This window comes from Chiloscyllium plagiosum, unplaced genomic scaffold (assembly GCF_037043375.1).
Source record: "Chiloscyllium plagiosum isolate Xiang-an unplaced genomic scaffold, Cpla_swu_hap1 HiC_scaffold_27, whole genome shotgun sequence".
Lineage (NCBI taxonomy): Eukaryota > Metazoa > Chordata > Chondrichthyes > Orectolobiformes > Hemiscylliidae > Chiloscyllium > Chiloscyllium plagiosum.
Genome location: NW_028270165.1, coordinates 77,865,704 through 77,881,346, shown reverse-complemented (window position 1 = coordinate 77,881,346; position 15,643 = coordinate 77,865,704). Strand labels below are relative to the sequence as shown.

The 15,643-nt window shown below is 43.0% G+C and overlaps 1 protein-coding gene across 1 annotated transcript in view; it reads right to left on the bottom strand.

Moving 5' to 3' along the window:
• The window catches only part of LOC122543653 (uncharacterized), a 109,747-nt gene that overhangs the window by 72,700 nt on the left and 21,404 nt on the right, over positions 1-15,643 (bottom strand). Inside the window, exon 4 of the mRNA XM_087975427.1 lies at positions 6,676-6,963. Within this exon, the coding sequence (XP_087831553.1) occupies positions 6,676-6,963 (288 nt within the window). The remainder of the gene's footprint in view (positions 1-6,675; positions 6,964-15,643) is intronic.

Below are 15,643 nucleotides of genomic sequence, written 5' to 3'. Positions count from 1 at the left end.
TCTGTGTCTGGTCAGTTGACAGGCTGGAAGATTGTGGGTTGGTTCTCGACTGACTGAATTTTTATTGTTCTGGAAGGTGTAAAAGTTGGGGGGTGGCGGTGGAGTCAAAGCTTCAGCAGGAATCCAGCAGAGCTGAGAACAGACCGACACTTACTCTGTGGGAACAGGGAGATCAACACAGGACAGAGAAACCAGGACCTAAAATCTGAGCTGACACCAGGCTACCCTGTGATCAGTGCTTTGATTAGCAGTGCCAACCCTCTACCTTTACTGAGCTTCCCATTTGACTAGCCCCTCGATATTCAGGATCCAATCTTTGTCATCCTGAAGCCATGTCTCTGTAAGGAGTCTCAGATCATAATTATTCTCTTCAATGTGTGCAGTCAATTCATTCACTTTTGTTACAATGCAGCTCACATTCAGACACACCGTTTTTAGTTTCAACTTTTGTGATCTTTCGAATCCAGTTTTGATTGCTGGTACATTTACTCTCCTTATCCCTTTCTATCTGAAATTAATTCCCCATATCACTACATTGCTCACCAGCCCTGATTTGGATTGGCCATGCTAAATTTCCCATAGCGCCCAGGGATGTGCAGTTAGGTGGGTTAGCCATGGGAAATGCAGGGTTATAATTTCATAGTAATAAGAAGAATAGGCCATTGGCCCGTCAAATCTGCTCCGCCATTCATTAAGATCATGGCTGACCTAGCCATCATCTCAGCTCCTCCTACCTCCATTGAGCAAACTACCCTTAATCCCCCACCATCCAAAAGCCCACCCAACTGTTTCTTGAATGCACTCTACTGCTTCGTTGGGCAGAAAATTCCATAGATTCACTACTCTTCAGGAAAAGTAGTTCCTCATCTCTGTCCTAAATCTACTCCCCCTCATCTTGAGGCAGAGTCTCATCCACCAGCAGTAATGACTGGATAGGGTACAGGTTCATCCCCACAATTCAAAGAATTCCCACCTTCCAAGATGTATTCACTCACTCAGTTGCTGTCTCACAAATGAAAGATCTTATTGCAACTTCTCCTGTTCCCAGTCAAGACAAAACATCTTTGAAAGCGGCTCTGAAAGTCCAGTCTTCACAACCACACTCCTGCTTTCACAGAAGCCGATTAGGGTCATACACCACGGAAACAGACCCTTTGGCCCAACTTGTCTGTGCCAACAAGAAATCCTAAATTAATCTAAGTCATTTGCCAGCATTTGACCCATATCCTTCTAAACCCTTCCTCTTCATATCCCCATCCAGATGTCTTTAAATGTTGTAATTGTATCAGCCTCCACCACTTCCTCTGGCAGCCTTTTCCATACATGCACCACCCTCCATGAAAAAGTTGCCCCTCAGGTCCCTTTTAAATCATTCCCCTCTCACCCCTAACATACACCCCTCTAGTTTTGGACTTCCCTATCCTGGGTACTCACCCTATCCTGCCCCTTATAAACATCTATAAAAGGTCACCCCTCAACCTCCAATGCTCCAGGGAAAATATTTAGCCTATATAGCCTCTCCCTGTGTCTCAAACTCTCCAACTCTGGCAAGAGTCTTGTAAATCTTTTCTGACCTCTTTCAAAGTTTCACAACATCTTTCCTATTGCAGGGAGACCAGAACTGAACACAGTATTCGAAAAGTGGCCTAACCAAAGTCCTGTACAGCCACACCATGACCTCCCAACTCCTTTATCAATGCTCTTACCAATAAAGGAAAGCATACCAAATACCTTCCTCACTCTTCTCTCTACCTAAGACTCCATATTCAAGGAACTGTGAACCTGCACTGTTAAAGTACAGATATGAGACCGCCCAGGGAATCCCTTATGGACTCAGACCTGTAAGCCTCTCTTTCTTGGTTCGTCCCGGAGAGCATACTCTTTGAAAGTCCGGAATTTAAAAAACTCTTACAGACAGATTAGTTTAATTTTAGTCATCCCCTTTATTTACCAATAGCATCACTGTTACAACATAACACTGTAAGCCAAACTAGCTAGGTTCTAATAACCTAGGAGAGTAGGGTACCAGCTGTTCCAGTTATACAAATGGCTTCCTTTATACAAACATTGCATGTTCTTAATTAGACAGATAACAGTGAAAGACAATAATTCGTAAGGAAGAAAGGTTAATTGACAGGTCTATGTACGCTTGACTAATCACTCCTACAGGCCCTAAGCCATTCATCAGGTGGGAAAAAACATACCCAGCCGAGTTAAGTGCCTGCTAGCGAGATAAACTCCTGTCAAAAAGAGGTACCAGTCTCAGCTAATGGGAGAATTCATACATAACCTTGCACAGCTCACATGTCAGATACAATGGTTTTACAAAATGGCTTCTTAGCAAGGAAGGCAAACTTTTGACCATAAAATGGCTTCCCAACACATTGTGCCATAATCTCTTCAATTTTCAGCCTAGAATAATTTCTAAGCGAGGAGCAGACTCCTGCTTTTTAAGCACTGAATCATTCTGTACCTGAGGCTGAGATGTTACCATAACGTTGCATTTGTTTAGTTTTTGATTCATTAGTTTTTGAATTAGACGTGCTTTCTTTTCAGGGTGGTAATTCAAATTCAAACAAGACATAAGATCTGATTAGTTAGAGCTGACAGTGAGGCAGTCTGTAAGGTCGGTAGAGTGATCTGCAAGAAAAGCAAGTTAAAGCTTCATCAATATTACCTTTTACTTATTTAATAACCAGTAATGGCTACTCAATACCATCATAAGTCCCAAAATGCAATTAAATTCAATCCATAGCAGGTAATCACTAAGAGTTAATTTTCTACTGGCTCTAACAGCCTCAGCACCAAAATGGTCTCTCTCTCTATTGTTCTTTTGAACTCTCGATTCAGGGACTTGTAACAGCAAAGATGTTTTGCCCTCTGTCTGCCTTGCTTGCAAGGGGTAATAAGAATCCATTATAATTGACAGGACCTGACCGTCAAATACAAGGCTTTTGATAGTACCGAATTTTGTTTCGGGGTCAGAATCAATCACTGTCATTAATTTCACAAGGGAACAGCCGTGAATGTAATCACTTGGTGTCCTGTTCACACAGATTCACTGACACTAAGGCAAATGTTTTTAATTGCCTTAGGGCATCCTGGTATCACTTGGTGAGCATAGATGTTTTTATTTTCTGCATGCCTTGAGTTCCCCCCTTTTTCTGAGTCTTCCTGCTTATTTTCTAGAGTGCAGCAAACGTGTTCTATAATTTAACATTACATTTTAGTCTAAATGTTTAAAGACAAGTTTTAAGGCAATAGACATTCTCATTCCCTCCTTTTGTCATTTCATGACAACTACTTGGCATACATAAGTATAACTAGTCCATTCAGTTGATTTGAATTTTCAATAAAGTCAAGTGGCTCCTCTGGTGAGTCATCATCCGGAGAAGCAGAGTCTGAAAGATACTGGACTTCAGCATGAAAGTTCGGGCATGGAGGTACAGGGGTAGACAAGGAATGATTAACCAGATTCCTCTTTGGCTTAGGTGAAAAGCTACATACGGTCCATTTCACGCATAAGTGGACAACCATGTATATTCCTAGGATGAGACCAAGAACTATCTATACGTCCCACACGATCCATCCGCACAGCGACCATAGCCAGCAAGCAACACCTCATCCACATGAATTGGACAACGGTGGGGCAGGTATCTTCCTTGCGTCTTGACCTGGTTTGTTGACATTTTGTCATCATCCAAAATGTCTTTCGAAAAATCATTGATGTAGGTGCAACATTGCAGGCCAATGACTGAACAAGCGCCTCCTTCTTTAGCAAGGAGGAGATCTAGCACTAGCCGATTCTGGAGCGTCATCGTCTGGGTCTCCTGTAACTATTTCTCCACCAGCTTCAAAGCGTGGGCAGTTGAGTTGGCATGGTTTTCGATGTCATACGCAAGGTTGCTTACCTGATCGAGAGCCATCTCAACACCCCAGCCAGGAATAAGACCTGGTCCACCAGGTTCGTTGATGGAAGATGATGTGTAAGTCCCGTTTTATCTTTTCCCTCTACTTTTTATTCCGTACCGATCCACATGTTGGTGGGCGTTCCATTCATCATCTACTCAGCTACTTCATGGTGGAGGGTAAAAAGTTGTAAGGTGTATATGAGGGCACAACGTCCGTACCAGTTATTGGGTAAATATGGGTAGGCATGTTTTCGCACAGCCAGTGAAGGCTAGGAGGGGGTTCCAAGGGTGCACTTCTACGAGTGAATGAGTCCACTCAGAGCAAGAACTGAATCTTGGAAACAGTGGGTGCTATCAAACATCTGGTTGTCCAAGTGTATAAATGGATGGAGAGCAGGTGTATAACCAGTGTCTTTTATAATATTATTGCATAGTTTTTGTTTCAGTTGCCCCATGTCGTAGGTACGGGAAGGTCTTTCAATGCACAATTCTAACAGCAGATCAACGTTAACGGTGAATCCTTCAGGTTTGTTAGTGCACTTCACACAGCAACTCGCTTCTTCTACCAAATGGGTTTTTCCCATTGCATATGTGGGTGAGTCCTACTTATACACTGTACATCAGCATGATGGAAGAGTGAGCAGATAACACACAGATCAGGGGGTTTAGCTTGAATAAAGAAACCATTACTAACAGAAGGATGATTGGGAGTGCATAGTATTTTTGGTCTTTCTTTATCTTTCCAGCTCGTCTTGTTAATTACTGTAGCTACTGAATATAGGAAATGTGTAAAGGTATTTCTGTCAGTGGCAGTAGGTCAGATGGGAGAAGATTCCGTAGAGAAGGTATAGATGGTCAGTCTCATGGCAATACGTGCCTTAGAGTTTAGTGATTTTGCTACTATGTGCTCAATACTGCAATCTGTACCGTTCATTTTGAGAAGGGAACAGGCAAACATTCCAAAATAACAGTTTTCGGTTGACAGAGCGGATGAGGTTATGGAATTGTGCCATCTTGTGATGACTGACATAGAAATGGTGTGAGGATGACAATAAGGTCAAGATTGATGTTTGGATACACAATGAGAGCAGTTGAAATGAGTCTCAACTGGGCACCTGCATTCATGACTTCCAATGGTATTAGTGCAGGTTTAATTTATACAGTCACATTGGAGTTTTAGCCATTCTGAGATATCACAGATGGGTTGGTTACATCTGGGAGTACGTACTTGGGTTGGGCTTTCATCGGATGTCTGTAGCAGTACTAACACTAGGACTGAGGGGGATACAAGCTTGCAATGTCCTTTGTAGACCAATGTTGAACATCCTTCTAACTTTACTGCAATTTCGGTTGTCAAAAGAATTTGATAAGGATCTTTCCAGCGGGGGCCTAATTTTTCACAATTAAAGTCTTTCAATAGTGCATAGTCACCAGGGTTAATGCCTTTAAACATTGGAGCTCTTTCTTCTTCCTTGCCTGGTACTCAATAGGCTTCTTTGACCTGTTGACAAGACTGCCGTCAGGTATCTGTGCATTTCTTCCACCATGATATGCACATCAACAGGGTGTTGGGCAGTTAATGGTGCAGATCAGGGAGTCCTCAGGGGCTTCCCATACAATCAGTTCAGCTGCTGAGAATCCTGCCTTTTTCAGTGTCATGGTTCTCATATTAAAAAGGGAAATTGGGAGTACTTGCAGCCAATTAAGGCCCATTTCTTCTACCAACTTGCTTAGCTGACCTTTTAAGGCTGTCTCTACAATTCCTGCTGCTCGGGGATGATTGGCACAATGGAATTTTTGATTCATATTCAAACTCTTACATAGTGCCTTGTTTAGCTCTGCACAAAAGTGGGGGCCATTATCAGCACAGACCATTACTGGTATTTCAAATCTGGGCATGATTTCCCTTAGTAGAATTTTACAAGTAGTTGTTGCTGTGCAGTCAGTACAGGGATAAGCTTCAATCCATTTACTAAATACATTGATTATCACTATGTATTTAGCGAATTAGATTTTATAGCGATAATGAGGTGTCATTGTTATAAGTACTGTTACAATTCTTACAATACTTATAACAATGACATCTAGGTAACTATAAAGTCTAACTGGATGGTATCAAGAGGTACACGTCAAGGGCGTTTCACCTGGTGCAGACTTTACTCCTTTCCCAGGATTATGCTTTTGACAAATTAAGCAAAATTTGCAGCTGCTTGTTTTGCTTTCTCTTGCAGGTAGGGATTCCACCAAGTTTGGAGAATTCTGTCCACCATTCCCTCCTTACGTACACATGTACGTGTGTGAACATAATCAACTAGAATAGGCAGAAGTGAGTCAGGCTGACATGTCTGTCCTACCAGCGTAACCCAAAGCTTATTGTAACTACATAACAACCATGGTTCACCCATCTTTCTCTTTCCTCATCAGAGGCACCCCCGATGGGTCCGTATTTGCTTAAGGTCAGGCACGGTCAGGGTTTCAAAAGAGAAAATAGGAGAGTTTCCCTTTGGTTTTCTATTCGTCATTTGAGTAACCATGTCATTTTGTTCAAAAGCTGCTTTCTTAGCAGCCGCATCAGCGACGTTGTTGCCTTTGGAAGCAAATTAGGAGTGAACAGAACATTTGGTAATTGCCAGTTGAGAGGGAAGTTGAATAGCACTGAGGAGATTAGTAATATTGACAGCTTTGAGGAGAAGGGTTCCTGAGGAGGTAAGGAAGCTGCGCTGATGCCAGAACGTAGCGGGAATCAGTACAGATATTGGCTGACTTTCCTTCAGCAAGTATGCAGGCACAGGTGAGAGCAAGGAGCTCAGCTTGCTGGGCAGAACAGCGTGTGTCAAAAGAATAAGCTTCTATTGTATGGGACAAAGTGACAATCGCATATCCTGATGCGTGTTTGCCCTCTGGAGAGACAGAAGAACCATTGACATAAAGTGTAACAAGAGTATGATTCGTAAGATCAGGATGTGGTTTAGTAACAAGGTCATTTATGAGAACACAATCATGGGGAGGATCAGGCAGTTCAAGAGGTTCTTCCTGCAGGAAGGTAGCAGGGCTAATGTTAGAGCAGTATTTAAAGGAGAGAAGCAAATTCTGAAGTAATGAAATCTCATAGCGACAAAGACGAGCCGCAGTGAGGTGTTGAGTACATTTAGAGGTAAGCAACGATACCACAGAATGCGAGGTACAGACTTCTACATTTTGATGTCAAGTTATATTAGAGGTAGCCAATACCATAGTATGGATGGTAGGGAGAATCTGGGTGCAGGAAGGCATACCTTGAGCAATGGGGTCAAGCTTATAACATAATAGGCAATAGGGTGCCAAAGGAGCTATGGTGCTGAGTGAGAACAGCTGTAGCACAGGTGTCAAGGATGGCAACATAAAGATGGAAGTGGCAGTCATACAAACGTCGGCCTAGCGGGGGTGCTGAAGAAAGGGAAGTTTTAAGCTCCGTAAAAGCTTGTAGTTGTTCAGGGGTGAGTTCATACCGTTGAGGTGCATTAGACGAGGACAGGGGAGATAATTTTTGGGTCAGAAGGGCACAATTAGGAATCCATTGTCGGCAATGATTGACGAGACCTTGAAACGAACACATCTGTTTAGGAATAGTTGGAGGATCAATACATTCAGGTGTCAAGCGCTGATCGAATTCAGAAATGAAAGTACCTAGTAATTTAACTTCTTTCTGATTCGTCTTAACTTTGCTGGGGGGTACAATTTAGCCACATTGATGTGGATGGTTTAGTAAGGTAGCAGAGTCATTGTGATTGGACATTTCGTCAGGGAGGAGGTCATCGATATATTGAACTAGAGTAGAGTCTCCAGGAAATTCAAGTGATTCAAGCTGGGTGTGAAGAGTCTCTGAAAAGAGAGTGTGGGTGAGTGAATAAACCCTGGAGGTAGGCAGGTCCACGTATATTGGTGGCTCTTAAAAGAAGGCAAAAATGTATTGGGCTATCTGGATGCAAAGGAAGACAAAAGAATGCATGTTGGAGGTCAACGATAGTGAAGATCTTGGCATCAACTGGAACTTGGCTGAGGATAGTAGCAGGATTGGCAACTGGAGGATGATGAGGCTCAATGATTTTATTTACTTTACGAAGGTCTTGAGCGAGTTGCCATTCAGGACATCCCGGTTTAGGGATCGGAAAGGTAAGTGTATTGACAGAAGAATGGCATGGGACTAGAAGGCCTTGCTGTAGAAATGAATCAATGACAGGTTGAATGCCAGCTTCACCTTCTGGTGTCAGGGGTATTGAGGCATAGACAGGAGGACAAAATTAGGTTTGATCAGAGTGGAGATGGGTGGGACCTTAGCAAGGCCCACTTCTGTTTAGGAGGCCACCCAGACTCTAGGATATACTGCGTCCTGTGGGTGAGGGTGGGTGTGACGACGATGATGAAGGCTGCCATGAATCAAGGAAGATTGTACATAAAATAGGATCGATCCTTGAGCAAGCAGCTGAATTTCATGGGAAGTTGGATCAGCATGGTCAAAAAGTGTCAAAACCTACTTCTTGGGCTTTATGTTCTGGGTTCAAGTGAGTGGTGACACAGGGGAAAATGAGGGGGTCAGTTTTCCAGATATGAAGGGGAACTGACACGAAAGAACGCCACCAGCTGGTGACCTGATCTCACCAATCACCCAAGAGTGCTGAGTAGTGCCCACTACTCACGTGTTCAAACCTGAGATCATTCCCGGGTGAGTCATAAGCTAAAGTAATGTGGGGGTGAGGGACGCCATGTAAAATAGGATCGAAAGAGTGAGGATCCAAATCAAGTGACCACCATCGAGGCAGTTTTGGTTTGGTTTTGACGCATTGAACAAAATGAGGTAGATCCTGAATCAGGATACCATCATGACATTCAATAGTAATATTTAGAGGACAGAGATCTCTAGCGAGTAGAGGGATACGTAATCCATTAGTAACAACAAAGCCAAAAGGGAGCGTGACAATTTTTCCACACTACTGTCAGAGGGGCAGTGTACACATATCTATTAGAGGAACCATCAAACATTGCAGGATTTCATCATCCTCCAAGATTTGAAAAATCAAAAGCATGAGCAAGGTAGGTGGAAAGTGACGAAACAGTGGCTCATGTGTCAACCATGAATTCAATATCATGGCCATTAATGTTAAGAATTAGTATGGGCTAGCATTAAGTAAGGGAAAATTTAAAGCAGAAGGATGATCTATATCCGGGAGTCAGTTTTGAAAAGGATTATGTGCGGTAAAAGGGGCAACCTGCTGAGGCCGCTGGGGAGGGAGACCAGGAGGTTGTCTGTTGTTTCTGCTGCGGTGATAAACCAGGGGCTGGTTTGGCAAAGGGCAGCTCTTGGACCAACGACCTGGTTGATTACAATTGAAACAAAGATGTGATTGTTGGGGGACTCTAGAAGGTGGGGCAGGCGGTGAAGAGTGAGAGGGTGTATAGGGAGTAAGGGGCATCATGGACCATTGGGGAGGATTCATAGGAGGACCCCAAGGTCCATTTGGATGTTGTGAATGCACAGTAACATTCCTACTATCCTGCCATACTGGATGACAGTAAGAGGGTTCCATTTGATAGTCTGACTGACCTTGCGGATAGATAGGCCTAAATCCTGGGTTTAGTTCTGTCTTGACCGTGCCAATGGTAGTTTTACTGTTGGGAGCCTTTAGTTCCCAGAGTAACAAACCTCTCAGCTGAATTGTGCAACCGCGGCATCTTGTGGGCTTTAATACCTTTCTGTACCTGATCAGGTAAGATGGTCATACATAGGGCATTAAATTGGAGTGATCGCCCTTATAGGTAGTTAGCGTTACCAGGGTAAGTACCATAGCATTCCTTAAAACGGGTAAGGAATTCCTCAGCCCCTTTGTCCAAGCTGGGTTTACATGTTAAGGCTTTACCCACATCAACTGCACGACGCACTGCTTGGTGGAGACCGGTAATAATCCAATCTGATAGGTTCATCCTGGTGCTGGGCTACAAGCTGGGTATGATTATTACCTTGTAAAATTTATAAGAACTCAGCCCATTGTTTAGGGGAAGGCTGCATTCTGACGTGAAGTAGGTCTGGGGAGGCAGCATTATAAATGGTCTTAGTCCTATTAATGTAATTAACAGATCTCTCAGGATTCCTTCCATAATCTGCAGCCTTATTGATAATGCTTGAGTGTCATGAGGTTTCCATGGTTGATAAAGATCCACAAATTGGGCTTGTCCCAGATTCAGAGCCTGGGGGTTAGGAATCTCTTCTATTCAGGAAATTTCTTTTTGGCCCTCCCACATCAGGGTGAGTGCAAGGTCTGATATTAAGGTCCCGAGACTTTGATTGTAAATCATCGATGTCTTCGGGACTTTAGGGGCAGTGGAAATCAAAAGGAATCTCTTCAGCGTTTCTTCCAGGTTTTAATTTTAATTGACTCCTAGTACAGTTTGTGATAAGCCGAATTCTTATTCGGCTGAACAGTTGGGGGGGGTCATGACCTTTGGCACGTTCATCATCAGAGTAAGGGGGGAGGGTTGAGGCAGGGAACTGGAGGTGGTCAGCTGACAGGATGGGAGGCATAAAATACTTCCTCCTCCGAATCAGTATCCCATCCACAAATGGATCAGGATTCTTTAGTAATGGGTCTTTGGAAGAGGGGGAGGGTGAGGTATAAGGAACAGTCCCTGTCAGCTTCGTCCTGCACAGCTGCAAGTGCAGTCTGTTGTTTATTCACCAGTTTCCTTTTTTTTTGGTGCCCTTGACGTTTCAACATAGATTCTGAATCTTTGCTTTTTTTTTTATTTTCTCCCTGGTCAATTCCAATTCTGCTTCCAAATCATGTGCTTCACATTTACTTTTTAGGTCTATCCAATTTAGTTCAGATCTTTCCTCAGTTAATGGACTAATACCCCTTTTAATACAGTTTTGTCTCCATGATGATTGCATGGATTTTTTCCATTTTTCCCAAGCTACCTTTTTCCACGCTGATAAGGCTTCTTTCTGTTTACATCCCTTTTTTTTTCCAAATCCCTTGTTCAATTTTAATGAGCAGATTTAAATCATGTGCGCCTCCTAGAGACCAATCATTCTGTTGAGCAGCTGCGGCTGATATTCACTCTGGCGCGCACACATGAACATTTTAAGGAGAATGAGGCACTCACATTCCAGAAGTCTCATAAATCCTGGGTGTGGCACATAGCTGGCACCTATCACATTTCCAACGCCCCTCCTCCAAGTCCCTCCTCCCTACCTTTTATCTTCTCCTGCTGAACACTCTCTGCTCATTCCTGAAGAAGGGCCTGTGCCCGAAACGTCGAATCTCCTGTTCCCTGGATGCTGCCTGACCTGCTGCGCTGTTCCAGCAATAAAGTTTCAACTTTGATCTCCAGCATCTGCAGACCTCACTTTCTCCACATAGCTGCTTAACTAAGTGTGCGAGAATCACTGGACAACTTTATTTTTTAACATGACAAAAGCAGCAGCCCCTCTCTAATATTTCATAAACAAAGAATAAACACGCAAACAGAACAAAACCAGAACAAACAAACAAGACAAAACAGCAAAGCAAGCCAAGCGAAGTTGAACAGATACAAAGAGAAGATAATCTCAATTTAAAACTTTCAATAATCAACAATCAGACAACGAACAACAAGACTAATGATTTCTGCAAAACATTCTCAACATTGTAACACCCTGACAGTTTCTGTTTTTAGTACCTATTTAAATGATCTCATTTAGGGTTCCGTCAGGGTACTGTGAGAGTGAAATGGGGAAAGCACCACACAAAGGTGCAGACCAAGAGCAATTAAGGTATAATCTTACCTTGTGGGCCCATTGGTCTCCTGGCCAACCCTGAAGTGGAGCTCCTCTTTTCCAGTTTCACTCAAATGTAGCCCTTGTTGGAACCCTGCTTGCAGCGCCAAATTGATAAAGTACAGATATGAGACAGCCCATGGAGTCCCTTGTGGACTCAGACCTATCTCGGTTCGTCCCGGAGATCGTACCCTTTGGAAGTTTGGAATAAAAGTAAAACTCTTGCAGACAGTTTAGTTTAATTTTGAATTATCCCCTTCATTAATAGCATCACTGTTACGACATAACTCTGATACCTATAAGTCAAGCTAATCAGATTCTATTAACCCAGGAGAGTAGCTATCACTCTTCTTTCAAAAGCCCAAGCCAGCTACTCCGTATACTAATCACAAATAGACTATCTTTATACACAAGTACAAAGACAGTACTGTCACAAACATGCTTTCTTCATACAAATTTTTTTACAAAAGCACTGCATGTTCTGAACTACACAGATAACAGTGAAGGACAATAATTCTGGAGAGAGGTTAATTGATGCAGAGTTTCATTTCGAGGTCAGAATCAAACACTTACTAATTTCACAAAGGAACAACCTTGAATGTTATCGCTTGATGTCATGTTAAGGCAAATATTCTGAATTGCCTTACCCTCCCTGCCTGTCTATTTTCTAATGTGCAGCAAATGTGCTCTATAATTCAACATTATATTTTAGTCCAGATAGAGTCATAGTCATAGAGATGTACAGCATGGAAACAGACCCTTCGGTCCAATCCGTCCATGCCGACCAGATATCCCAACCCAATCTAGTCCCACCTGCCAGCACCCGGCCCATATCCCTCCAAACCCTTCCTATTCATATACCCAACCAAATGCCTCTTAAATGTTGGGTATATGAATACTCAACATTCATATGTTGAGTATGAACCACATCCACCACATCCTCTGGCAGCTCATTCCATACACGTACCATCCTCTGCATGAAAAAGTTGCCCCTTAGGTCTCTTTTATATCTTTCCCCTCTCACCCTAAACCTATGCCCTCTAGTTTTGGACTCCCCGACCCCAGGGAAAAGACCTTGCCTATTTACCCTATCCATGCCCCTCATAATTTTGTCAACCTCTATAAGGACACCCCTCATCCTCCGACGCTCCAGGGAAAACAGCCCCAGCCCGTTCAGCCTCTCCCTATAGCTCAAATCCTCCAACCCTGGCTACATCCTTGTAAATCTTTTCTGAACCCTTTCAAGTTTCACAACATCTTTCTGATAGGAAGGAGACCAGAATTGCACGCAATATTCCAACAGTGGCCTAACAAATGTCCTGTACAGCTGCAACATGACCTCCCAACTCCTGTACTCAATACTCTGACCAATAAAGGAAAGCATACCAAACGCCTTCTTCACTATCCTATCTACCTGCAACTCCACTTTCAAGGATCTATGGACTCCAAGGTCTCTTTGTTCAGCAACACTCCCTAGGACCTTACCATTAATTGTATAAGTCCTGCTAAGATTTGCTTTCCCAGAATGTAGCACCTCGCATTTATCTGAATTAAACTCCATCTACCACTTCTCAGCCCATTGGCCTATCTGGTCAAGATCCTGTTGTAATCTGAGGTAACTCTCTTTGTTGTCCACTACACCTCCAATTTTGGTGTCATCTGCAAACTTACTAACTGTTCCTCTTATGCTCGCATTTATGTAAATGACAAACAGTAGAGGACCCAGCACCGATCCTTGTGGCACTCCATTGGTCACAGGCCTCCAGTCTGAAAAACAACCCTCCACCACCACCCTCTGTCTTCTACCTTTGAGCCAGTTCTGTATCCAAATGGCTAGTTCTCCCTGTATTCCATGAGATCTAACCTTACAAAAACATCTTGCAGAATTCACTTCAAATCATATCTGTTGAATCACAAAAAGATGATGCTCAATTTACCAAATGACGGACAATTACTGGTAATGAAGGAAAACCATTGTAAAGAATGTATATATCTTAAATGAATATCTACTCTGCCTTGGATAGCAACAACTTAATTTTTTTTGTCAAATTGACAACTGCAATAGCAAAACTTTAGAAAATCCACCATTGAACCCAATCTTTAATTAACATTTTTTTTTCAGGAAATCCATTTCAGACTTCAGGCTTTTCCAGCTACATTAGCATGAAGGAAGGGTTCGGCTCGGTGGGGAAAGGCTGAGTAATAGCAACATCTTGGCTTTCACTCAAGTATTCTCTGAAGGAAAAGAAATGTGTCTGGATGGGGACATATCCAGCAGGATGATGATTATGGAGCTTTCAGTAAAAATGTCTCATTTGAATCATCCAAGCTTAGAAATGGAAGAACATCTCTCTTCAAGGTTACAGTTCAATTCGCTCTTTCAACATTCCTTGAATTTAAGGCTGTTGTATAGTAGGGTTTACTTATGATCCATTAAAAGCAGTATCCAGTCTCATCTGAGTGCAGAACCAACTCAACCGACTGAACAAGTGAAACAACTATTCTGTCTGCTCCTTAGATGTGACATCCTCTCTCCCTCTCTCTCTGTTGACCCAACAAGATTACCAGGGCTGGACGTATCACTCTCTGAATATGATTGCTGATCTACAGTTTGCTTCTGCTGCTTAACATAAGGATTTAAAAGCTGCTAGCCTGATCCCACACAAAGCACAAAAACAGACCGTTCACCCATGCCTGCGCAGAGGATCAATTTCACTTGGAACAGATCACAAAATAACAACTGTTACCAGTCCCACAACTCATGTTCTTCCCATGGACAAAGTTAAAAATCACACAACACCAGGTTATAGTCCAACAGATTTATTTGGAAGCACTAGCTTTCCGAGCACTGCTCCTTCATCAGGTGGTTGTGGAGAATGAGATCATGATCACTGAAGTTATAGCCAAAGGAGTCAAGTGTCATGGAAATGTGATACATTAAACAATTTTAGATTAAATCTTTCATCTTTTAGAAAGTGTTTCTGCTCTTTGGTTTGTAAACCCCATAACGTGTTTTTAATTGCCTGCTCAAAAATGTCATTTAAATGCAGAACTTTTCTAATAGGTACGAATTCTGTCTGTGACCCAACGTTGAGTCAGACTGAGATTTTTCTTAGAAAAGCTCTGCATTTAAATGTCATTCTTGAGAAGGTAATTTATAGATTAGAGTGTAGGTTCGGGTGGATTGGCCGTGTTAAATTACCCACAGTGCCCAGGGATATGCAGGTGAGGGTGGATTGGCCGTGTTAAATTACCCACAGTGCCCAGGGATATGCAGGTGAGGGTGGATTGGCCGTGTTAAATTACCCACAGTGCCCAGGGATATGCAGGTGAGGGTGGATTGGCCGTGTTAAATTACCCACAGTGCCCAGGGATATGCAGGTGAGGGTGGATTGGCCATGCTAAATTACCTATAGTGACCAGGGCTGTGCAAATTAGGGTGGATTAGCCATGGGAAATATGGAGTCAGGGGATGGGGATGGGTATGGGTGGGATGCTCTTCAGAGGGCCAATGTGGAATAGACGGGCCAAATGGCCTGCTTCCACACTTTTGGGATTCTATAACCCTGTCACCCCCCCCAAAAGGTGCATTTTATCAGCATCCGGCCCCTTTTAGAATTCTATTAGTTTCAATAAGGTCACTTCTGGTTCATAGAGACATACTGCACAGAAACAGACCCTTTGGTCCAACTCGTCTATGCCGAAGAGGATTCCCAAACTAAACTGGTCTCACTTGCCTGCATTTGGCTCATATCCCTCTAAACCTTTCTTTTCATGTACCCATCTAAATGTCTTTAAACTTTATAACTGCACCTGCATCTCCCACTTCCTCAGCGAGTTCATTCTACATGCAAACCACCCTCTGTCAAAACATTGCCACCTCAGGTTCCTTTTAAATCTCTCTCCTCTCACCTTAAAGAAATATGCCTCCTACTTTTGAGCC